This window comes from Furipterus horrens, unplaced genomic scaffold, assembly GCF_987537825.1.
Source record: "Furipterus horrens unplaced genomic scaffold, mFurHor1.1.pri manual_scaffold_5, whole genome shotgun sequence".
NCBI classification, from domain to species: Eukaryota; Metazoa; Chordata; class Mammalia; order Chiroptera; family Furipteridae; genus Furipterus; species Furipterus horrens.
Window position 1 is genome coordinate 136,779,958 of NW_028327175.1, and position 26,815 is coordinate 136,806,772.

The window sequence follows — 26,815 nt, forward strand, 5'->3', positions numbered from 1 at the left end:
GTGTGAGCTAACTACTTTCATCAAACTTTGCTGCTCACTTGAACTGTGGACCTCCAAGTGCAGTCTGCTGTTGATAACACAGGCAAACAATTTTTAACATAATTCCTGTTGAGTTTGATTTTTCAGCTGTTTTAAACTTAAATAGGCATGCTGATTTCAAAACTCTAATTAGTTTTCTTCTATCACATCAAGTTTTTTTCTGTACAGCTTATCTTAATGTGACCACTCTAGGCTGGATCGAGCATGGATCAAGGGAAGCACTAGTGCTCTCCTGTTGGCTGACAGCAAACCTCCCTCAAGTGAGGAGGGGTGGGAGATGACCTTGGAGACCAGCGACAGGTTCATACTTGTCTAAGCTATTCAGTTACACATGAGACAATGTGGTGAGAGGTTGTGCGCCGCTCTATATAGTGAATCGTATTCAAAGTGTAGTCCGAGTTCTTGTATGTATATAAGGAGTTAGCAGAATTTATATATTTATTTACATACATATTTATTTCCTTTCCTTCAGATCATGTCTGCCTCTGCTATTTCTCATCATAAGTGCCTAAACAACCCTGATTTGTTTTGTTATATCTGTGGCAGTTTCACCATTGCCAGTCAAAGGACACACATCAGCGCATTTGTCAGGCAAGCCTAGTTTGCATATTTTAAAGTAAAACCTGGTGATCCAGATAAGTCTTGGGCCCCTCACAAGGTGTGCAAGCAGTGTGTCAAGAGTTTACAGATGTGAACGAAGGGAACATGTGATAAATTGCCATTTGGTAAACCTATGGTTTGGCGAAATTCCAGAGATCATTCAAGTGATTGTTACTTTTGTATCATGAAAACGTCAGGATATAACAAGAAAAGTAAATGTAAAATAGAGTATCCTAGTCTACCATCAGCTATATGCCCAGTGCCTCATTCAGCTAAAATCCCAGTGCCAGTTTCCATTGAACTACCCTCTTTCAAAAAACAGGAATATGTTGAAGAACTAAGTGACAGCAACGATGAAGATGTTGAAATTGAAGATGACTCAGTTCGTAAGGGATTTGATCAGCATGAGTTGAATGATTTGGCATGAGATTTGGGACCATCCAAAAAGGCTTCAGACCTCCCAGCATCAAGACTGCACAAGAAAAACTTGCTTGAAAAAGGAGCAAAGGTATCCTACTTTTGATTAAGAGAAAGTGCCTTTCTGCAGTACTTTTGAAGTGACGGTGGCTTTGTGTATTGCAATAACATGCATTGTTTAATGGAGTAATTGGGAATTCCAATCTATTACACAACTGAATGGCAACAGTTCATTGATAGCTCAAAGCAGAACTTGAAGTGCGTCCTCCTCCACAATGGCAATTTATTTGGTGTAGTCCCAATTGGCCATTCAGTTTGTTTTCGTGAAGAATATGAAGACATAAAGAGAGTCATTGATCTGTTGCAACATCACAAGCACAACTGGATCATCTGCATTGACTTTAAAATGGTCTGCTTCCTTCTTGGTCAGCAATGCGGATACGCCGAGTATCCCTGTTTTCTGTGTATGTGGGACAGCAGAGCTCGTGAGAAGCATTGGGTGGAGTCAAATTGGCATCCAAGATCTGACCTTAAACCTGGTGATCTAAACATTCTACATGAGCCACTTGTTGACAGAAAGAACATTATATTCCCACCTCTGCACATAAAACTGGATCTCATGAAGCAATTTGTTAAAGCTTTGCCAACTGAAGGAGACTTTCAAGTATCTCACTTTGGCATTTCCTAGCCTGTCATTTGAAAAGATAAAGGTCGGTGTGTTTGATGTTCCACAGATTCAGCAGCTCATTAAAGATGTTTTCATCGGGACAATGTCATAACTCCAAAAGAATGCTTGGTTGTCATTCAAAAACTTTGTCAAGGACTTTCTTGGAAATACACAAGCACAGAATTACACCGAAATTTTCCAGAAACTCTTGGAGAGCTTCAAAATGCTATAAGCATAAATTTTTACCTTAATATGTATGCTTGGTAGCAGAACTTTACTACTTGTACACAATTTGACTTACAGTAACAATATATAGCCTTTATATGAATAAACTAACTCTAAATAAACAGTATATTCAGGTAATTTTTTCTTTATTTTCCTTTGTATGTACATTTTGTATGATTTTTGGGACAAAGGGAGGGTATCCTGTACCTTAAAAAGTTGACATGATAGAAAAAAACTGGGGTCATTTTTTGGATTCAGGTGCAAAAAGTTAGTCAAAAACAAGTGTCAGATCTAACTCAATGAAAATTGTGTTCCCCAGTGTAATGCTTAATTCAGCACTCTCCCTCCCAGGAGCATGCCTGTGCCTTTCCCTTTCCCCTCTTCTTCTCCCCATAGGCACGCATTTCCTAAACTCTAAGGGTCCTCACAAGACTTGCAACCATGGAAGCAATGGGCAGCGGCAGCGTGTCCTGGGCTAACCCCCTGAACCCGTCTCCAAGACTTGCTTTTCTCTGACTTTCCATAGGGGGAAAGCAGCCCACCTAGGCTCATTTCTTTCCTGTAACATTTCTAGAGAGCCAAAGCAGTCCCCACTATGCTCTCTCCTGTTGCTTCTTCTATCCTAAACCTAGCTTTAATAAACAAATTCTCAAAACCACCTGGACTTGTGTTGCAAAATCTTTCCTGCAGGAAGAACCTACACACTCCAGGCCAGCCTGAGGCAGATCCATTCCAGGCCCAGTTCCTTTATGGTAACATTAATTCTATGGAGTCCTAAGTAAGAGTCATGCTGATAATGGGATGATGACAGTTGCAAACTATATTGTAGTATCTCAACTTCCCTTATCTTTCAACTTCCACGTGCTTGATGTCATTCTTTCAAGGTTATAAATATTTAAATAAAGGGGTTTCACATGAAGCTCTTTAAATATTAAGGATGGGCATTTTTGCTCTATACAAACTTGTATTTCCTTGTGCTTTCCACTTAGCCTGAAATCTCTGAGGTATCCAGATGACAAAAACAAAACAAAACAAGACAAAAAACCCATAATGCTTAATTCAGCAGTATATATATCCCATCATATTGTCTTATCACATTCTAAGAACCTAAGAACTTCCAGGGAGAAAAAAAAGACAAGAATGAGAATTCAAGAGACCTCCCTGGACCACAAGGAATAGCTAAAAGTGGAGTCTATTGAGGTGTAAAGTTTTACTCTATTTAACCACAGACCTGGGAGTATTATCACTGTACAGTACAAGGATCCTTGACCTCCATAACCTCCACAGTGTTCTCTGCCTTGTTACACATAGCAGAGGATTCCCTGTGGTAATTAGCATTATGCCCTTATAAAGAAAGAGCTTGTGTAGTACTTGCTTTGGGCATGGCAAGGAAAGCAAGCTAGACAGATTCCTCTGCAGCTAGGCTTGCAACGAGAAGAAACCAAGAATTAGCTTAGGCGGTGACTGTTGTGGGCTGAGAGGGGTCTGACTGAGCTGTCTGGGACCTTTGGATCCGTGAGAAACAGGACAAAATGCTGTTGTTCCCTAGCAAGGCCCCTTAATTCTTCCTGCCAGAAAATGTTCCAGTCATGGCAGCATATGATAAAAGTTAACAAGGCAGTAACAGCAAGCAGCCTTTATCTGGAATCAGGACGTTCTGTCTCTGTTGACATGAAAGTGAATATTCCAGTAGAACAAAAGAACCAGCCTTGCTTCTATCAGGCTGTTTCTCCCAGGCCTTACATAGGGAGGTGGTTGAGAAATGAAAGCTTTTACTACATTTCATTTGGCAAGTGTTTGAGAAGAGGGTAGAGTATACTCCCCGGCACCGCCCTGCTTTTTTTAATGCTCACCCAAGGATATTTGAGAGAGGGCAAGAGAAACATTGATGTGAGAGATAAACATCTATCAGTTCCCTCCCATATGTGCCCTAACCAGGGATCAAACCTGCAACCTTTTGGTGTACAAGATGACATTCCCAACCAACTGAGCCACCCCGCCAGGGAAAGCATACTTTTTTAACACAGGAATTAGGGACATTTCATCCTGTGTCTACAGCAGACTACAATGCTAACCTGTTGCACTGTGCCAAACGTTTTTGTTTTCTTAAATGGTTTGCAGAATAAAATTGATGTTGCTTACTGCTTGTAAGACACATAAAGCTTGATTGAAAATTCTCAAATTGAGCATTTTAGGAGTTCTCTCATTATTACAAAACTGTCAGCATATACACTCATTGTCATACCTGGTCCATTTAAGAGCTAGATGTTCATTCCACCTAATCTTATTTTATAGATGATAAACTGTGTCAAGGACTTGTCTAATAGAGGCAGATAATTAATGCCTTAACAGATCCATCTAGAACCCAGGTAACCACTGCTTTTTGTTCTCTTTCACCACACCAGCATTTTCCAATGCATAGCCCAGAAAGCGCTAAGCCTGCAAGGACCTGGGCAAATAAACCTTCCCAGAAGTCTGGGGAATGCTGTGTGCTCTCTCCCATTCCTGGACTCATGAACCTGAGAGGCAGTTAATGTTTCAGGAAGTCTGACAATGGAGAAACGTGCTTAATCTTATTTAAGCCAGCATCCTCAGAGTCAGTGACAACAGAATTCTATTTTAAACACAATCTCTACACTACAGAAATGCTTTGAGAAATGCTATATCTTGCCATGCTACCATCCCTACCCAGTGTTTCTCTGTAGCTCATACTTAAAACGTTTCTAAAAGCTTCTATGAGTATGTCCTTCACATTTAAGAAAAATCTAAGGTTTAAGTAGTGAGGAAGAGATCTGACATTTTCTTAATATTATTATTTCAATTTTAAGAGTACAAAAGTTTACCAAGTTGCATCTGGAAAATGAGGCGAAAAGGAAAAAAACTTTTGAGATCCCACCAAATAGACATCATTGTTATTTTTATTTATTCTTTCCACGCTTTTTTAAATGCATGATGATTTTTACAGAGTTGTAATCTTACTATGCAGACAACTTTGTCCTAAGCTAGTCTTTGATCAGGCACACAATTTTAGCCGTAATAACTTATACTTATGAGGTATGTTGAGTGAACAGAAGCAGTGGTCTTGGGGAAAAAAAGTAAAAATGTCATTGCTTGATTCATGGGGACACCAATGTAGTGGCCTTGGTGAAGACCCAGAGAGGTGGGTGGAAACAGACCCTGAGCTCACAGAGACTGGAGGCCATGTGGAGGTGGGGAAGACCCCTCCTTGGTATGGAAATAATCCTATCTGTGCTTCTGGGTAGAGTTCCCTAGATGTGGAAAAAAAAAGAAAGCTGGAGCATCAGATGACCTACTTCTATTCCTGGCTTTGCAGAAGTGGCATATTTAACCCCCTCCTCTGAGTCTACTCATTCAGAAAACACCTGCCCACACACTGGCCTGCTCGCAGTTCCACATGAGTCGTGAGGCTTCTCTTCCAGAGCCATCGCCCAGAAAGCCCTTCACCTGAAATCCCAGCCTTCTCTGACCTTCTCAGATTAGACTACACCCTTCTAATCCATGTCTGTAGTTTTTCTCTAAAGACGGAGCCTACCACAGTGTGTAGCTGCATATTTATGGGGCTGTCGGATTAATGTTTGTCTTCCCTCTCAGACTGTAAGCTACAGTAGGACAGGTCTGTGTTGCTTACCAAGCTATGCACAGCATTCACCATGGTGTGTTCTACTACATGTTGGGCACAAAGAAGGAATTCCCCAGACAATTATTGAATCAAATGATGATTGAGGGGGTTAGAACTATATAGCTCCTAAACTTCTTCAGTCCTAAAACAGGTTAATATTCACAGTCTAATAAAAAGTAGTGCCATTAGGGTTGAGTTCCACCACCACCACCACTCCCAAAATACCGTAAGCCAGCTAACACAGACAACAGTGTGATAGCTAACTTCTCTTGATCCCTTCAGACTTAATTGGTTCTTCAGAATCTTTCTTAGAAGTTCCTGTAGCTTTAACAGTCACTTCAGCAACCTCATCAGTTCGTCTCAGTGAGCCTTTTTGAATAAACAAAGTGTGTCCTTTTGAATGTGACTCTAGTACTCTATAAACAAACCAGGTCTCCATTAGCTACAGCAATGCTGGCAGGGCCTGTGAACAATCACAGACCATTTTCTTTTCTTTAATTGGAGCTACTAGACCTTCTGTACAAACTAGTTTTGTTGTTTTTATTTTATTTTTTTAATTATAGTAAAATACACAGAACATAAAATTTACCATTTTAAGCATTTTAAGTGTATACTTTTGTGGTGTTAAGTATATTCACATTATTGTTAAACCATCACCAACACCCATCTCCAAGTATTGTTTTTTTAAATGAGACATTAAAATCCAGTGGAGTAAAAATAATATTTTCCAGGAGTATTTGAGGTTGAACATTGGAGCAAATCCTTCCAAATTTTCCATAAAAAGATAAAATCACAAATGCTTATTAAGAACAGTACTTTAGTTCCTTGTAAACTTAAAAAAAAGAAAAGTACATGTATGGGGACAAGCCACTACCCTTGAGCAGAAGCTGGGCATTCTGGGAACGCTGGCCTTGCCTAGAACTCATCTCCCTCCAAACAGAGTTGACAGCTGCTCTCCACTGAAGGCTTCTGATGTGCTGGGCACTCTGGTAAGTGAGTTTCTGGTACTATTCCTCACAACCATCCTCAAAGTAGGCACTGCCTCTGTTTTACACACAAGGAAACTGAGTTGTAGAGAGAAGAATTTACTTGTCCAAAGTCTCAACGCTAGAAAGCAGCAGATCTGGGAGGGACATCAAAGCCATCCGATCCCTCAGTCAGCATTCTATAGAAGTGAGCAGCTTCTAATGAAGGCATGTGGTTTGGTGCTGGATCAGTCTGGTGCCTTTGAGAGAACCCTGTGGGGCTCTGTATGTGCCCGAGTAGGGAATGTTCGCGCTAAAGGGAACGTCTGGCGACTCGTTAACCACCAGGGTTCAGTGTGAGGAGGCACTTAGAGAGGTGGTGAACCAAGCAGACCTCTCAGCTTCCCCCAACCCCGGTTCACCAGGACAAAATCGCTAGCTACAGGACAGTGGTTCCCAGAATTCAACGGCATGAGAATGGCCCAGGATGCCTGTTAAGCGTTGACTCCCAGGCCCTGCAACCTGGAGGCTGGAACTGAGGAGAATCTGGGGAACCAGGCTCTTTAGGGGATCCTGAAGCTGGAGCCTGCCTCCCACACCGACAAACCCTGCTATCGGATTAGTCCTTCACATGCTCTTCATATCCAAGGAGGAAGCAAGTTTACGTGTTCACTCTATTCATAGAGTCGGCAAAGTTTTATGAGGCAACCACCCAAGTCAGATGATGGCTGCAATTTAACCTCTATTTTGTGATTATTTGATTGATGACTATCTCTTTCTCTAGACTATAAGCTCCATGAGGGGTAAGGCTTTGCCAGTCTTGTTCACTGGGCCTAAAATAAAGTAGATGGTCAATGACTATTTGTTAAATGAATGAATGAATGAAGTGAATAATAAAATATATGCAAAGACAAGTGAAACCCACTCCGTCCTCAGTGTGCTGACCACCTAGGTAGTTTGTCATGTAAACACATCACTACATTAAAGAGTTCTTACGTTTTGCCAGATGTGGCCCGGTCATGAGGCCACTACCTACCCAGCAAGGCTGAACCCAAACTGGGTCAGGCAAGAAAATGACAAGGCTGGATCATCAGGACTGGAAGGCTGACCTGAGCTGGGTTAGACAAGGGTGAGTGAGAGGGGAAGAAGCAGAGATAAAAATAAGTGGCAATTTGTCACCAGGCAGACAGGCTGCAAACATGGTAACACATAAATTATTAATTATTTAGTGTCCACAGTGGACCAGACTTCCTGCTTCGCACGTCACATTTGCATTTACTTTATCCCACTTAATTCTTACAGTAATCTATGATATCAATTATCAGCTCCATCTTACAGTTGGAGAAACTGAGGCTCAAAGAGGTTAAGTCCTGTAACTATAAAGAGCAGAGCTGAGGTTCAAACTCAGGCAGCATGAGTCCCTGGCCCATGTTGTATAATTATACCTGCAAGAGGACAGGGATAAAGAATCAGAGGAAGGGGGTAGAGACAGGTGAAGATTTCACCTGTATGAAGTTGCACTAGGAGAGGCCATGGCCACCACCCTCTTTAAACAAAAGCATGCAGTGGTTGCTCTCAACATTACTATCTCAAGGTGCTCCTTTTTGATCTTATAAGGTCCTCTAAGGAATATGATCCTAAGATCTGATCAGCCTAAATATCTCTCACATTCTACCCTCACCCCACAGACAGTGCCTTAATTCTAGCCTTATCTACCTTGTCTAAACCATGGCAGGTGCATCCTAACTGGTCTCTCCTCGTCTAATCTGATCTCTGGTCAAGAGGAATCTTGGAAACACATATCTGGCCATCATTTCCCTGTTTAAAACCTTCAAAGCAGTGGTTTGCAATCATAAGTATGCATAAGAATCACCTGGGAAGTTTTTAAAACACACCAATGCCTGGGTTCATCCCCAAAGATTCTTATTTAATTGACCTGGTAAGGTCCAAGCATAAGTATTTAAAAATTGTATTTATTTATTTTTTAATGTTTCAGTTACAGTTAACATTCAATATTATTTTGTATTAATTTAAGGTGTTCAGCATAATGGTTAGACAATCATATACTTTACACAGTGTTCCTCTGATATCTAGTACCCACCTAGCACCATAGAATATTATTGACTATATTCCCTATGCTGTGCTTTACATCCCCATGACTATTTTGTAACTTCCTATTTATACTTCTTAATCCCTTCACCTATTCCACCCAGTCCCCCAATTCCCCTCCCTTCTGGCAACCATCAGGCTGTTCTCTGTATCTATGAGTCTGTTTCAATTTTGTTCATTTATTTTGTTCTTTAGATTCCACATGTAAGTGAAATCATATAGTATTTGTCTTTCTCTGGCTGGCTTGTTTCACTTAGCATGAAACCTTCTAGGTCCATCCATGCTGTCACAAAAGTAAGATTTCCTTCTTTTTATGGCCAAGTAGTATTCCATTGTGTAAATGTGCCACCACCTCATTATCCCTCATCTATTGATGGGCATTGGGTTGCCTCCATATCTTGGCTATTGTATATAATGCTACAACGAATCTAAAGGTATGTATGTTTTTTTCAAATAATGTTTTGTGTTTCTTTGGATATATACCCAGAATTGGAATTGCTGGGTCATAAGAAAGTTCCATTTTTAATTTTTTGAGAAACCTCCATACTGTTTTCCACAGTGGCTGCACCAATCTGCATTCCCACCAACAGAGCACAAGGGTTCTCTTTTCTCCACATCCTCTCTATCACTTATTTGTTGATTTATTGATGATAGCCAGTCTAGCAGGTGTGAAGTGACATTTCATTGTGTTTTTCATTTGAATTTCTCTGATGATTAGTGATGTTGAGCATCTTTTCATATGTCTAATGGCCATCCGTATGTCCTCTTTGGATAAGTGTCTATTCAGGTTCTCTGCTCATTTTTTCACTGTACTGTATGGTATTTTGGTGTTGAGTTGTATGAATTCTTTGTAAGTTTTGGTACCACTCCCTTATTGACTGTGTCATTGGAGAATATCTTCAGTTCAATAGGTTGTATTTCTTTTTATTGTGTTGATGGTTCTCCTTTGCTGTGCAAAAACTTTTTTGGATGATGTAGTCCCATTTGTCTATTTTTTTCTTTTGTTTCCCTTGCCCAAGGAGATATATCAGAGGAATATTGCTAAAAGAAATAGACATGAGTATATATTTTTCAAGCTCCTTAGGTGCTTCTACATATGGAGCCAACCTTGAGCACTACTGCAGTTTAATGGATGAATGCCTACTCCTGAGCCCGACGTACTAAGCTCAAATTTAAGTCTTTTCTCCCACAATTCCTTCCTGCCCCCATAGTCAATTCCAAACATACTGGACTGCTTTCTATTTTAAGCTGCCCCTCTGCAACAGACAGTAATGGTCTTTGTCTGGAAGAGGTCCTACCTCATCTCTGGCAAACTCCTTAGTGTTCCTTATTCTTTGACCCAAATCCACGTCCTCCATGATATCTTCACATGACCAGGCATATTGGTGTTCCTTCCTCTGGGCATCCACAGCACTGTATACTTATCTCTGTGTTAATATGTGTCTATTGTATTGAAACTATTTGTACAAATGCTCTCTCCTCTACAAAAAGCAATGGGTACAATGATGCTTCAGATACTTGCCGTGGCCACTTCCCATCTTCTCAGCCCCAGCTATACCTCTCATCTCTATTTCTGCTCAGGGTCTTCTCTCCTGCCACCTAGTAGGTCATCTGTGGTACCCATATAGCCCCACTTAACATGTGCCAACCCAGAAATGCCAAGGAGTTAACACCCAATGAGGCAACCCTTAACCCTCAGAGGATGAGAACTGGGGGATAAGTCCCCAGGGCAGACAATTCTTAAGTGCTTTCTCTGCAGCTCTTCTGAGGGTCCTGCTGGGATCAAGCCTCAGGTGCCCAATGTGGTGATATGCTCATTACATCCTCTTTTGGGTGGCTTTCTTTCCTTCCTTATTTACTGGGGATTACTTCCCAATACCAACATCCTGCATTCAATCCCTATTATTAAGATGTGTTGTTCGGGGACAACTGTAATAGAAAAAACAACAAATAATTTTTTTTTTAAAGATGGGTTGTTCAGCAAAATTGAGATTAATAGAAAGAACTTTAATCTCTGGATCAGAAAAGTTAGCTCCACCTCCACCTTTGAGAACTTCCAAGACCCTCGTTTTGTTATGCATAAAATGAGGATAATGTTTCATTCCTCACAACATTGCTAAGAGGAAGAAATTGAACTGAGTGTGGAAATAAGTCACAAACTGCAAAGCACCATATAAAGCAATGTTATCACTGAGCTTTAGGAGAAATTCCTTTACTATTCACCCTCTAAATAACAGAAGTCATCAGGAGCTGGTCCTTGCCTTCTTCTTTTCTCACTTTTTACTCCCTTCCTATGATCTTATCCATTCTTAAGACTTCAATGCATCAATGATATGAGAGACATATCTTTAGTCTAGGCCTATGCTGTCCAATAAGGTAGCCGCTAGCCACACATGGCTATTGAGCCCTTGAAATGTGACTATTCTGAATTGAAATGTGCTGTAAGTGAAAAATCACACTGAAATTTAAGATAGTCTGAAAAAAAAGTGTAAACTCTTATTAATAATTCTTTATTGTGATGAAATGATAAAATAACAATACAGGGGTGGGCAAAATAGGTTTACAGTTGTTCATATGGAAAAAGACGCATAGGTTATGGTCACACAGGAATTTCATTAACTCAAAAGAATGTCACAGTGGCACAGAGCACTTAGGTACAATCTCATAAGTGCACATTTTTGTAGCCTACTTGCTATACTCAAGCACACTTTGTCACAGAGCTCTTACCTACTTTTGCCCACCCCTGTATTTTGGATACATTGAGATATATAAAATATATTACTAAAATTAATCTTACCTCTTCTACTTTTTAAAATTTTAATCTTTTTTTGTATTTTTTCCATTACCATTTAGTCCCTGTATACCAGCCCCCAGCAATCACCACACTGTTGTCCGTGTTCATGAGTCCGTTTTCCTTTTTGCTCAACACCCCCACCCCCAGCTGTCATCCTGCTGTCTACCTATGAGTCTGTCTCCGTTTTCCTTGTTAGTTCTTAAAATGAATCTGCCTTTCAACCCAGCTATCCCATTTCTAGAAATACATTTGAAGGAATGCAAAACACTTAATTTGAAGGAACATAAGCATCCCTATGTTCATTGCAGCGTTATTTACAATCACCAAGATATGGAAGCAGCCCAAGTGTCCATCAGTAGACAAGGACATAAAACAACTATGGGACATTTACATAGTGGAATACTACTCGGCCTTAAAAAAGAAGACAATTTTACCTTTTGCAACAATATGGATGGACCTGGAGAACCTTATGCTAGGTGAAGGAAGCCAATCAGGGAAAGATAAATACCATATGATTTCACTCATATGTGAAATCTAATGAACAAACTGAACTAACCTCTTATAGTTTTTTAAAATGTGGCTGCTAGAAAAATTAAAATGTTACTTGTGATATTTCTATTGAGTAGTACAGGTCTTTTTTCTGAGGTCCAGATCTGAATATCCAACTGCTTCTTTGTCATTTCCCCTTTCATACTCAGTACCTCAAAAACAATTCTTCAAAAATTGAACTCAAAACCTTCCCCTTCTTCCAAACTACTGTAATAGACTCTAACATAATCTCCTACATCTGCTATTATTCTTCTTGCTGCTGATTCGCTGTAGTCCATGTGATCTTTTCAAAACACAAATCTGATCATGTCATTGACGTCCCACTGGTTTAGGATTAAAATGAAAATCCTCAACCTGACTTGCAAGACCCTGCCCACACCACCTCCCTCATCATCTTTTTCCAATGTATGACCTACTCTTTCTCTCCAACCAATTTCTGGTAGGTATCAATGATTTCCTTCTGTGAGATTCTTGCACTTGCTTTCTTTCTGCCCGGAATATTCTTTACCCATCTCTTTTCCAGCTACCTTCTAATCATCCTTCAGATATTATTGTTAATATCAATTTTTTTCCAGGGAAGACTTACCTGAGCCCCAAAACTTTCATTTGTTGGCACTCATCACAAATGTAATTAATAGTTTGTGTCATCTATTCAGTGTGTTTCCTTCCCCAGATGACTAGCTCAGTCATAGCTATACTGGCTTCTTAATTATATAGCCCAGTGCCTGACATAGATACTTAAATTATTAAATAATAATTATTGATATATAAATTTATAAACAAATGAATAAAGAGATGCTGAGTGAAGTATGGTCATGAAGAGATTATATGTTTTAAAGCAAATGTACCAGGTACAAATATCTAAATATGTTATCTTTAAATCATAACTTTGGAAGAAAATACTTTTATTCCAACAAACTACTAAAAACAATTTTGTAGTTCATGATACTTGGTATTAATTTACAAAACATGCAAGAAAAACGTCTCATTTATTGGTCCTAATTTTAGATTTTAAACATGTTTTATCATGTAACTTCTTGATCCAACTTAGTGTTGAATGACTTCAGAGATATTATCATAGAATATGTTCTAAAGCAGCAATGTCCAATAGAACTTTCTGCAGCAATTAAAGTGTTCCAAGTCTGCATTGTCCAGTTTAGTAGCCCCAGCCACATGAGGCTACTGAGCACTTGAAATGTGGCTAGGACAAAAAAACGAACAAATTTTGTATTTGATTTTACTCTAATTAACTTGAATGAGCTGCATGTGGCTAATAACTATCAAATCAGACAACATACACAGCTTAGAGCCATCACCAAAGACAAGTTCCTAAAATATTTTTGCCCTCAATACATGCCAGGAATCTTACTAAAATTAGTGTATAACCTCAACAAATGGCTAGTTTACATATATAAAATGATCTTTGAGTAAAATAAACCAGTGATATTGCAATAAAGATTCACTTCAGATGCCAGCGTCTGCTCTTCAAAACTCGTACCTTTTATTTTAAAAATGCCAAAGACTCTGTTCCATTTCGCTAGGCCAACATAACATTAATCACAACAGGCTCTAAGATGACCACGGAGAATGAGAGAAGGTCATCCATGGTAAGTATTCATTAGGAACACAGAGCTCAAGTCTGTCATGGATTTTGCCTGCTAGGCAGTACCCCCTCCAATGATGCAATAATAAACATGTAAAAAGCTGAAATCAAGAAGGCAATCATGTACTTTTGAAACTGGTAAACAAATAACAGAACTGAGATGTCATGAGGCTTTAACTGTGAGTGAAGTTTTGCCAAGAAAACCCACATCACTCAAAATTAAAAGGCAAGAGATCATTGCCAATGAGATAGTGTCAGCCTTCCATGCTGACAAAGGAGCTGCTGTGCACAGTCCCAGTTGAGTTGAATTTGTATGGCAAACAGATGCCAGAGTAACATTCAGGCTTCTGCTATACAGCAAGTGATTTGGGTGGGCAATAAAAGTTTCAGCGGCCTGGCACATGCATCCATATTTCCAGGCTCACACCTTAATATCTTCAAATGCAAGAAAATATATTTCTGCACATGTATTCCAGGGCCTCCATGGTCAAGTTAACTTCTGACTACGTCACCACCTACATGTACATATGTGCTCATTAACATATCAGTATATACTGGATATATCCTTGTAGATTTATTTACTGTAATTCAAATGAAATACTAAAACAATGTATTTACAACATAAACTTAAATATACCAAATGCTTTCAAACTAATGGATTAAATAAAATATTAACCATATTACAAGGTACTTGTGAGATACCCATGTCTTTGAAATTTTACCTTGATGAATTTGAAAGGAAGGAGAAATAAATCACAGCAGAGTTAATGACCCTAATTTTTTAAATGATATTAACTAGCTCTTCAAATGTGGAAATTTCACAAGAAAGCCGTCCATTCATGAATTCATTTCAAATTACTGTATCTGACACTTGTTTCTCTGTGTTTTTTTTTTTAATTGATTTTGCTGTGCTCTTTGATATTTTGGAGATGAGAAACAAGTCTTCCCCACCATCTTTGACTTCCAAAGTGCTTCACACAGAGCATTCCGATTATTTTGGTGATAGTGATAATGATGGAGTAAGAAGAACAAAGAGCACAGTGTTGTGACACATCCACAGTGAAACAATGAGTAAGAAGTAGAGATAGCACCAGATAGTAGAGTATCAGCTAGAGTCTTTGTTTCTGTTATTTATTTAATTAATCTGCTGAACAGTCATAAAGACAGCTATCTTCCCATTGTTAATTGATTCAAGGCATTCCCTTTTCCAGAATGAGTATTCGTTTCCATTTTATTTCCCTAATCTAATAGATAGTGACTTGTAACTGGGCTTCCAGAACCTCAACCCCTTCTCTATGCTCTGATTTACCATAACCTCCCTTTTCCCTCTGCCCAGGCCTCCTCATACACACACACACACACACTCACAGATTTGAGTTACCTTAACATTTTCTGGCAATGGTTTGTTCTGGGTTAGCCCCACAGAGATCAGAGCAATCACAGCCACGATAAAGGAGAAGCCGAGGATGATCAGTATATTTCTGGAACAAAATCCCTTCAGTCCAGAATCTAAAACCAAAAGCAGAACAGAAAATGTCAATAAGAAATCAATAAATGTGGATTTTCCTCCCCTTTCTATATGGTCTTGTACTGGCTACCTGGAGACATCAAAGATAGATAAAAGCATCTTTACCCATAAGGCACTTGCAAAGTAACTGGGTAATACTTCAAAAACAAAAGGATCTGTCTGTAATGTGATGAGGGGAGTGCCAAGACTGAGTTAGTGGCTGTCATAAGGATAATGGGCAGAATTAGGTCTGTATTCAGATACGGAATGAAGAGAGGGAAGAATCTCAAGTTGACAGTTTGTTTAATAAGTCATGTAAGACTATCAAGGTACAAGTAACAAAGAGCAAGAATAACCTCTTCATTTTTAAAATCTACCATAAAATGTTTAAGATGTGAAAAAGTATTCAGAATACTTCATCAAACACCAAAGTCACACAACTCCATGACATTTCCTGGCTTCATAACATCCCTTGCATTTCAACCACATGTATATATTAATAATACTGTAGAGATTGTGAGATTTGGGCTGTTTCACAATTCACGTTATCTTATCTATTCTGTTCTTAGTCTCCCCTTGTTGTGGGACATGAGCATGCTGCAGGAGAATTATATAAAAGGCAAAGTAACTTTGATCAGAATAAACAGCATATAGTGTAGGAGAACAGGAAATGGAATGGTTGCCCCATTCCCTCCACTATGACAACTCACTCTCTTCATCTCCAAATTCCCAAACTATCCCCCAACTTGTTTTAGGCTTCAGGAAAGCAGGCTAAGATAAAGTAATAAAGACGCATGGAAATAAGATGGGTTCTCCAGAACAGATTATATTTCTCTAAGGACAAGGCATGGGATTAAAACAGCTAAAAAGGAGCCTGAGCCTCCTCCTCCTCCTCCTCCTCTTCCCCTCTTGGTCAGCAGCAGTATCTACACAAGGCAATGGGTCCTCCTCAAGCTCTTGAGCAAAGACTTGGACTTAACCCAAATAATAGTAACTGTAGGGGTCTCCAATCTGCATCAACCTCTGGAATCATTTTTTTCTATTACAATTAGCATTCAATATTATTTTATATTAGTTTCAGGTGTGCAACATAGTGGTCAGACACTATATAATTTACAAAGTGATCCCCCCAATATTTGAAGTACCTACCTGGCACCATACACAGTCATCACACTATTTTAACTATATTCCCTGTACTGTATTTTACATCCCTGTGACTGTTTTTTAACTAGCAATTTGTACTTAATTCTTTCACCTTTGTCACCCAGCTCCCAATCCCTCCTCCCATCTGGCAACCTTCAGTTTGTTCTTTGCATGTATGCATCTGTTTCAGTTTTGTTTGTTCATTTATTTTGTTCATTAGACTTCACAAGTGAAATCATATAGTATTTGTCTCTGACTTATTTCACTGAACATAATACCCTCTACACCCATCCATGTTGTGACAAATGATAAGATTTCGTTCTTTTTTATGGCCAAGTAATATTCCATTGTATATATATAACACCTCTTCTTTATCTAGTCATCCATTGATGGGTACTTAGGTCACTTCCATAACTTGATTATTATAACTAATGCTGCAATGAACATAGGGGTGCACATATCTTTCTGAATTAATGTTTTGGATTTCTTTGGATAAGTAGCCAAAAGTGGAATTGCTAGCTCCAAAAGATAATTCTATTTTTAATGTTTTGAGGAACCTCCATATTGTTTTCCATGGTGGCCACACCAATTTGCAATCCCACCAACAGGGCACAAAGTCAGCCTCTAGAATCTTGAACCAGTCCTTACCCATCAGATAAAACAGTACAAAACTTAGGGAGAAGAGTTTCAGCAACACCATTATCTACTGCTTCCAAACAAACAAACAAAAAAACAATAGATGACGTATATAGCACTTCCTGCCTTTTTTACCCCCAAAAGGACCTCAGTTTTGTTCAGACGCCTTCCACTCCTCCAAACAACCCACACACCTCATGGGAAAGGGATACAACCCCTAGCCCAGCTCAGGGACAAGACCGATCTACATAGTCTCACTCCCTCACCAATGATTGGTTCAATAATGGGCATGTACCCCAAAATGGCCCATGAGATTCTGGAGGATGTCTGCTGTGGCAAGTCTAGGAAAGGAAAGGAAGCATCCTCTTTTTTTCCTCAGACATTGCCATACCTGGATGGGATCAGAAGCAGATTTAATGGCGGGCACACTGGGGCACGCGCCCTGGGCCCTGACTTCTGAAGGGCCCCGCAAAACCCCAACTTTACACTTTTTTCTGATGACACCAAGTTCGGTTTCATTACTATGCTGCATAACATATGGTTAACATGTATTTTTATTTTCCCTGTCTTTTTTTTTTTAAGGGGCCTAATATTTTCCTTTGCACCCAGGGCCTCAGCTGACCTTAATCCACCTCTGGATGGGATGATATTGAATGATGGCAGAGCAGAGATGAAGACAATGAGTTCTTCATGGCATTTTGGGCTTCTAAAACAACCAACCCTGATCCAATCTTTCCATAAAACTTATGCTTAGACCCACTTGAAGTCAGGATTTTATACCTTGAAGCTAAAACATCCTGATACAAATGGTGTGGCAGAAATGTTCTGTTTTATTTTTTTAATGTTTTATTTATTTTTAGAGAAAGGGGTAAGGGAGAAAGAGAGGGAGAGAAACAATGTGCGAAACATGGATGGGTTGCTTCTCGCACACCTGAAACTGGGGACCTGGCCCGCAACCCAGGCATGTGCCTTGACTGGGAATCGAACCATCAACCTTTTGGTCTGCAGGCTGGTGCTCAATCCACTGAGCCACACTAGCCAGGGCAGAAATGTCCTGTTTGATGCCAGGGCTCTGGCTCTGGAAAAGTGCTCCCTAAGTACTATCTACCTCAGGGTTCCCAAAGTTGTGATATTGACAAACAGTTTATAACAAGCACACACTTCGGACCAACACATATAAATCTAATACCCAATGGCAGCATTTGCAGAGAGTGTCTCTACTATAGTGGAATTTTGAATGCTTTACTCTCCCTCAAGCTATTCAAAAAGGTCTACCTATTTAGTGTTTTTGTTTTCATAAGTATGAGAATTTTGCTATCTCATTTTCCTTCTGCATCTATCCGGGCACTTATCTTAGCATCCAGTGAGAAAGAATAACAAGGTCCTACTCTTTGGAGTTCACAATCTAGTTGGGGAGATAGATAAACCGGGAAAGTAGTACATAAATAAATGACTTCAGGTCATGATAAGCACTAAGAAGAAGTTAAAACCAAGGAATGTTATACAGTGACTTGCAGCAGAGTTGGGGTGGGAGGTTCAACTGAGGGTCAGAAACACCTCTCTGAGAAGGTGGCATCTGAGCTGAGACTTGGATGATAACTAAACACCAGCTATGAGGAGTAAGAAAATTCACGAAGAGGGAACAGCAACAGCAATCATTCTGAGGTGGGAAACAGCTGGATGTTTCTTCTTTTTCCTAATTCATTATTATCCCTGAACAGTTGGAAATACAGTTTTCCACATTTGCCTAGCCTTTGCAATAATATCCAAATTATTAGAATATAGTCAAGCCTTTCATTATTATATTCTTCTAATTAAAGAAATGATAAGAGAATAAGATCAGAGAGAAAGTTTAGGAATTTTTCATACACAATTTTCAAAAGTTTTAGTAACAAAAAAAATAATGGCCAGGTTTGTTTTTCTTGTAACTGACTAGATTTTACCCAGAGAGAAGTAATTAAAATACTGTATTTTCTATGGCCTATGGCAGATCGTTTCCAAAACCCTTACCACATGCAGGAAGGCAACCTTTTCTTAGGAAGTAGTGCTAGACATGGGGGTCCAGGTGGACTTGTCATGAAAAACGAACCACTTAGGTGACTGCCTTCTGTCCTTGGCCCCCTGGAGCTCTTTCAAATGCCACACCTGCTACGGTCAAGTTCTAATACAGAAAATTCACAATGACTGCCCTCCCCCCAAAATGCCCTTCATTTGCCTTATCGATCACAGAAATGTGGTTTCTATCATACGATGGGAAACAATTTCAAGACACATTTTTACCAAAAATATCTAATGGCAAAGTGTTGTGTTTTCCTTCGAATTGCCTCATTATACTGGAGAATTCAAGACTACCACTTCCCTTCCTTTTTTTTTTTCCTATTCTTGTGACAAGTGAGGATTTTCTCTTTAAGATGAGAAGTAGGTAGGAGTTTCAATATTTATTTAACAGAGAAACGAAACTGAAGGAAACCCAACCTTTGCGTAGACACAGGCTGATTTCAAGACAAATAGTTATGTCAGAGGCAAAAGAAATAAATAAGTTTTTATTCTTACAGAAACAGTCATCATGACATCCTATTAAAATGAAGTTAATATCCTATTACAGTGAAGAATTATTTAATTTTATCTTTAGTCAAAATTCTGCTGTGCAGAGAAATCTCTGCATCTTAACTTTATGATACCAAAGATATAATATCTTAAAATTTTATTCCATTAATAAAAAGATTTGGGGTGTTGGCAGATGTGGTAGGTTTCAGGAAAAACAAAAGTTTTGCTCTGCAAATCCAGTGTGACTCACTGGTTTCAAATTATTTCCATTTTCTGATGGGTCACATCCGGACTAAGCTTGGCTTGTCGTGTAGAGAACAAAACAGCAAACATGGACAAGCACTGGCGAATAAACAGTGTGGTGCTATGGCCCTTCCTGTGCCTGCGCAGCCCCGTGATGGAACTATCCCTGAAGCTCAGGAAGCGGGCCCTAAACTGGCTCTGCCATTTCCCCAGTTGCCGGAGTCAGAGCCTCCACACCATCTCTGCCATCTCCCTTCCTCTCCATCAGTGAGTTCTTCTTGGTGACATATTCAAATTATTCTCACACTTGGGCTTTAAGGTCCTTTTACAGTTGCTTCACTCCAGCTGCCTTAGACCCATCCTCTTCTATGGTGCTATCCAGCCCCCTGTTCCAGTCACCCCCACCTCTTCCACAACAGCCCTTTCTGGTACTCCCCACCCTTTCTAATTCCCTTCCCTATCAGAATCCATACTTCATGTGGCTGCAGAAACCTTCCATAATTGACATTGCCAGAGCTTTCCCTGATCAAGAATTGAAGGTAGTAACTTCCAACTGCCAGATGAAAGCCACACTGTTCTACCTGGACCTCTCAGCCCTTCCTATCTCACCATTCCAGTAAACAGACGTTTGTTTGTTAATGCTTAACATTATGACCACTAGAAGGTAAGCTCTCTAAGTGCAGGGACTTTTTTTTCTCTGGCTTGTTCATTGCTGTATTCCCAGTCAAATGAAGACATGAATTTTGGGTTCTGACTTTTCATGAAAGTTTTCTGAGATTTCCTTCACTTGGAATTCAACGTCCCTCCTTCTCCACTAAGTCTTTTCTTTCTCTCCTTCAAAACCAATCTCAATAGGAGGCTGTGTTGCCCTCCATATGCTTCAGACCTCAGTTGTTCTGGAAGTTCTCTCTTCATGTGCTATCTCTAGATATTTAATGGACTGACTCATTTCAGTTTGGGACTACTATAGCTCTTGTTGGGGAGGAGCTGTGCTTCATTCATTCTTTAAATTAGTTATTTAACAATTATTTATTGGATGTGTTATACTATGCACTAGAGATGCCCTAGGTTCTGAACCACAGCAGTGAACGAAACATAAATGACTGCATCTTTGTGGTGCTATATTCTGGTTTGAGGAAAAAGACAACGAACAAGATAAAACAGGTAAAATTTATAGCATGTTACATATTTATAACTGCTAAGGAAGGGAATAAAAGGAAAAGTGAAGAGGAAGGATAGGGTGATTAGGAAAGGCCTCTCTGAGATGGTGATACTGCATATGAGAAGAATATATGCATACCTCCAGGACAAGAGCATATAAGGCAACCAGAACTGCACGTGCAAAGGCCCTGAGATGGGACAGTGCCTGACCAGGAGGCCAATGTGACCAGAAGAGTGAGGAGGGGAGAATAGTAAGAGATTGTTGAGGGTAACTAGTTGCCTTGCTTGTAGGACCTTGCAGGTTTCAGTGAGAGTTTTCCCTTACCTAAAGTGATATGACTTATTTCTACTCATTTGTATAATCTACTCTCAGCACCAGCATCAGGGCCATTTAAGTCCTTGTGGCCTTTTAGACAGCATACCCCTCCCTGCCTATTGTGAGGAGGTACTGAAGCTACCCCAGAGAGGTCAGATTATGGAACAACCGTTACGGAAACAGGGGAGTCCAAAAATCCCCAGAGTTTGCGGCTGGGGAATGGGGAGAAGGAAGCAGCTTTCAGAATGCCTCCACATGCCTGAGGCTGGTGGCTAGTGTCTTTCTTAGGCAAAATTGCTTGGATGCTTCCAAGGCCTCAGGTAGATGGGAGGGGTCTTGAACCAGAGGATGGTGTGGAAAAAGCACACAGAGCCTACATAAGGTTCTGTGAATGGTCAGAATTGTTTGCAACACCCATTGCGTCAGAGGACGCAGTCAGGGATATATAACAGCTGCGGACATTTTAGCTCTCACTCTCTCGCTCTCGTCCACTCCCTCCATGTGGCTTGGAGAAGGGATCTCCAGACTGCTTTATGAGGCTCTCGCCATGCAGTTTTGAGAAGGAGAGGAGATCCATGCGGTTTACAGGAAGAAGGCAGTTTACAAGGAGGCTGAGAATCCAGGCGGTCCTGCATTGAGAGCTGGAGGGCACCACAGCACAGAAAGGACCTCTCCAATCAGAACTGAGTGATTGGCAGCTAGTGGTAAAGCTGAACTGTGCCTAGGAAGTAGGGAAACAGTGTTTCTGACTTTCCTAAGACTGGCCAGGTTTGGGAGGGGGGAGGCAAGGATATGTGTTTATGGGTGTTTTAAAGAACATAAGACTTAACAGCAGAAATCTGCAAATAATCTAAATCTATATAACTGTTAAATAAACAATTCTTTTCCTTTTCACTAAACTCTGGTATTGAGAGTTATAATTCTGGCGGCGGGCAATCGGGCCCCTAACTAAAGAGCCCGTGGGTTCTGTTTCAATCGGAGCATCCCAGGGGTTCTGTAACACAATCACACAGCCAAGTCTGAAGAAGGCCTGGCTCTGTTAGAGTGGAGCTTATGCCAAGACCAGAGCTGGGAAGACACATCAAGGAGAAGTAAACACCATCACATGGAGATCTTCTCTATACCCTCTGGTCTTGGTGTTAGAAACAAGGACATAGTGACTCCCAAACCAGTAAAAAGTCATTAGTAACAAAGGGCAAATGTAATTAAAGGGTCTTAAGGGCAAATGTAATTAAGAGGGTTTCTGAGAAGGGAGCTGACAGCCCTGGCATATCTAGGAACCACAGAAGGGGCATTTAGATAACCGTGTTAGATTGTAACTCCGGAGTAACCAGTAATGGAGAAACGGGGAAGAAGGAGAGGGGAGGGGGAGCTAATTGCGTTAGGGCGGGGAAGCTAATCGCTCTCACTTTAGGGCAAGGAAGATAATCACTTTAGGGTGGCAATTTCAGGGTGGGGAAGCTAAGACTATAAAACCAGTTTCCTTTGTCTACTTGGCGCGCACATTCTCCTGGCTGTGAGGGTGCGCCCGGCTCTGCAGACTCGTGAATAAAGGCCTCGTTTTACTGCTCAAGTCCTGTGTCCCAGTTTTTATTGTGAGCGTTTCTCACATTGGCAGCTCAAGATCAAAGAACACTGGCTGAGATAACATCATGAGGGGTTGCCAAGCCAATAGTCACCAGTATCCATCAGCAGAAAGCCAAACCCCATAAACTTCTATGGGGTGGCTCAAGTGACAGCAGAGTCCAGACAAGCTCACCTTTGCTCAGTCTCTCTAAGCCTCCATTTCCTCATGTGCAAAATGGGAATCATACTAGTACCTATGTCATAGGGTTGCTAGGTCACATTCAGTGAGCCAACAATACATAACAGCCTACACTTAGAGCTTTCACTGTATTCCAGATTCTGCTCTTAGCACCTTCAATATAGCAACTAATTTAACGCTCACTACAATCATATGAAGTAATGTACTATTATCATCTATATCAGTTTCCTAGGACTATCACACAAATTACCACAAACTTGGTGACCTAACAGAAATTTATTCTCTGACAATTTGGAGGCCAGAAGTGCAGGTGTTAAGAGGGCCAAAAGCTCTGGAGAAGATTCCTTTCTTACCTCTTCCAGCTTCTGCTGGCTTCTGGAGTTCCTTGGCTTGTGGCTATATCACTTCAATCTCTGCCTATGTTTGCACATGGCCTTTTCCCCTCTCCTTTGATTTATCAGGACAGCAGTCATTGGATTTAGGACCCACCTTAAATCCAGAATGATCTCATTTTAAGATCCTAAATTACATTTGCAAAGGCCCTACTTCTAAATAAGGTCATAGTTACAGGTACTATTATTATCACCATTATTATCACTTTACAGATGACGAAACTGAGTCACAGAGAGATTAAGTTGTCCAAAGCTACACTGATGTAAATGTTGGGATGTAGAATTAAACACAGACATCCTGGGTCCAGACCCTAGGCTTTTCACCACTGCCCTACCCTATAGCATATGACTGTGGTTTAGTACAGTGCCTGGTACGTGATACTAATGCTGTATGTGGGAGCCAATCTCATTGTCCAGAAATGAAAAGTGACTGGCTTTGATGATTTAGTTGGAGGGGCTGTCTGAACTGTTGTCACTAATGACACCAGACAATGTTGTACTTTTATAAATAAGAGTAGTTGGTCCCTGATAGTCAGAAGCTGACAGCTAGGTGGCAGAGGTAGAAATTGTGATTCTCAGGAATGTTAAGGACTTGCTCAAAAGTCTTAACTCTTGCAAATGGCAGTGCAAGGATTTGATTCTAGTCTCCATTCCAGTGTTTCAACCTGGGCCCCGCATTAGAGACATGTAGAAATTACTCAGGTTCATTCCTTCTCAGTTGACCCAATGCAAAAGGACTCACCCAAATGGAAATGGGAAGATCTTAGTGTAAGGGACAGAGAAGCCAGTGACTCTCAAAGCAGTAGGAGATAATTAACAGATGCATCATGGAAAAGGGGCAAGGAAATGACATTCCACAGCTCCTCACACATATCTCTGGGATCAAAAGGAGGAAGACTGTCATCACCAAACACAGAGAAATGGGAAGACATAGCTAGATAACTTTGCAAATAAGTTGGGGATAGACTTATAACTAGATTACTTTAGTTAATCACACCCTAAGTTAAGTAGTTAATCACGTTAGATTGTGAACCCAGATTAACCAGTAATGGAGAAAGGGAGAAGGAAAGGGGAGGGGGAGCTAATTGCATTAGGGAGGAGTAGCTAATCGTGTTAGTATAAAACAGTTTTTTTTGGTCTATGTACTTCCCACTGCATGACTTAGGCTGCCTGTGCCGGGATCCGCAGACCCATGAATAAACAAAGGCTTTGCTTTGCTGCTGAAGTCTTGTGTCCTGGTGTTTTATTGTGAGCGTTTCTCACGTTAGTCTATTTTATACACTCCCCCAACCCCATTTTTTTCCCAACTAATAAATTCAGAGTCAGGTTTGAAGATAAAGCAGTTTAATCTGGTTGAGTTTTTCCTGCCTGTTTTTAAATCAAGGAAGTCAGTACAATGTCAATAAATATACAAATGCTAAAAATGAATTTCATGGCCTCAATGATGACCAGTTAGTTAAAGGGAAAAAGTCAAAGGAGATAGAGGGAAAACAAGATGGACACAGGCAAGACAGTCAGAGAATAAGAGCAGAAGAAAGATGTGTGTTTAGGCGAATGAACAGAGAGGTAGAGAAACAGGTACCTGAGTAAATAACCCATGTCCTGTTTCACTGATTTTTTGAATCACAAACTTCAGAGGAATTTATTTGCATTATTTATGATCTTTTACTTCTACTCTTTGAAATGTTAATTAACTGATTATTCTCACTTCACAGCTCTTTGTAAGAAAAAGGGTGGTTTTATCTTAAAGTAGCCTAGATGATCCTGGGTGGGAAGAGCCTGTTTAGTGACATTCAGGCATGGAAACAGGAGGGGGTTTGGGGAAAACAAGCTCTTCCTGCGAATCGGATTCTGCCAACCGCATGCTCCCCACCCCACAGTTCTCGTTGTGGGTTGTGCTCTTCTCAGATTAGTAGCAAGTAACTGACTTTGCACCTGGTGTGCCTGACTCTAAAAATGTTGACTGCAAAAATCAAACGCCAACATGGGCTCTGTGTGTGGGAAATAAGGAAGCAAAAGTGTCCCCTTCCCTCGATCTCCTCCTCACTTCCTCCCACCATACCATCTATCTCCCCACCCACACCCATCAGCCTCTGGCCTCTCCTAAATTCTTTTGGCCGTAGATTGCATGAAGTACAATAGGTCTTTGTGGGCATTGTGGAATCCCATATTCAAATATAGGGTTGGCAAGGAGGAGGGTTGTTTCCATCAAAGTGATATCACTAAGACTGCAGACAGGAATTCCCTGTGTCCCAGCCAACAAGCATTAACAATCTCATGTATTGATGGTCTCTGCAGTAAGCACATTGCTTCCACTAAATGAATCCTCTCCCATGTCTGAAATTGAAGAATTATGCCCTGGGGACTCTACACTTTCTCAAAGCAGCTGCATTTGTCTACAAGCCTTGGTTATTTGTAGTCAATGAGAAAGACTGAGAAAATCTGTACTGGCCATATATCACTAGTGTGGGGGTCAATGGAGGGGGTCGGGTAAACTGACCCTCCCAGGTTACCTAGCCTTACAGTCCACTGTGTTCTATTCCTTACGTTCATAAGTCCTCTCATTTCTACCTACTCATTTTTGTACCTATAAGGTACAAAAGTCAGAGGCAACATAAAAACATTTCTGCAACAAAATATGCCATAAACCAAATAAAAATGGCAAACTGGGGAAAATGTTTACAACAACCGTGAAATTCTTGGTTTCCTTAATATCTATAGTCATTAAAATTCATTAAGAAAATGATCAACCCACCTAATAGAAAAATGGGTAAAGCATATGAATAGACAACTCAAAAAAGAAATATATATTCTCAATATATTAAATGTATTCTAATTAACCTTAATTAAAGACATGTAAGTGAAAAACTAATGAGATACTTTTATCTCTTATCAGAATAGAAAAATTTAAAAGTTTGATAAATATATAATATTACATACTTATTGGAATGGCCAAAATAAAAATATTGAAACTACCAAATGTTGCCATGTATGCAGAACATCTGGAACTTTTGTACATTGCTGTTAAGAACGTAAAATGGTACAGACACTCTTCAAAGAATTTGACAGTTTCTTATGAAGTTAAGAAACTGTACTTACCCTATGACCAGGCAATCCCACTCTTAGGAATTTGCCCAACAAGAGTAAAGACAAAAACCTGTCTACACAAAAACTGTACCTGTATTTCTAATGGCATTATTCATTACCAAAAACTCAAAATAATCCAAATGCTCATCAACTGGTGAATGTACTAATATTGTAATAAAATCATACAATGGAATTCTACTCAGCAATGGAAAGGGCATAAACTACTGACAAATGCAACAACATGGATGAACCTCAAAAGCATCATGCTAAGTGAAAGAAGTCAGGCTCCAATGGCTATGTACTATATGATTTCATTTATATGATATTCTGGAAAAGGCAAAACTAATAACAAAAAAAAATCAGTGGGCAAAAGTGCAGAAACAGAAAGTTTACTACAAAGGGCCACAAGG

The 26,815-nt window shown here is 40.1% G+C and overlaps 1 protein-coding gene across 1 annotated transcript in view; it reads right to left on the minus strand.

Moving 5' to 3' along the window:
• ENTPD1 (ectonucleoside triphosphate diphosphohydrolase 1) overlaps positions 1 to 26,815 on the minus strand; it is a 106,473-nt gene that overhangs the window by 39,313 nt on the left and 40,345 nt on the right. Inside the window, exon 2 of the mRNA XM_090277925.1 lies at positions 14,990 to 15,117. Coding sequence (XP_090134051.1) covers positions 14,990 to 15,117 — 128 coding nt within the window. The remainder of the gene's footprint in view (positions 1 to 14,989; positions 15,118 to 26,815) is intronic.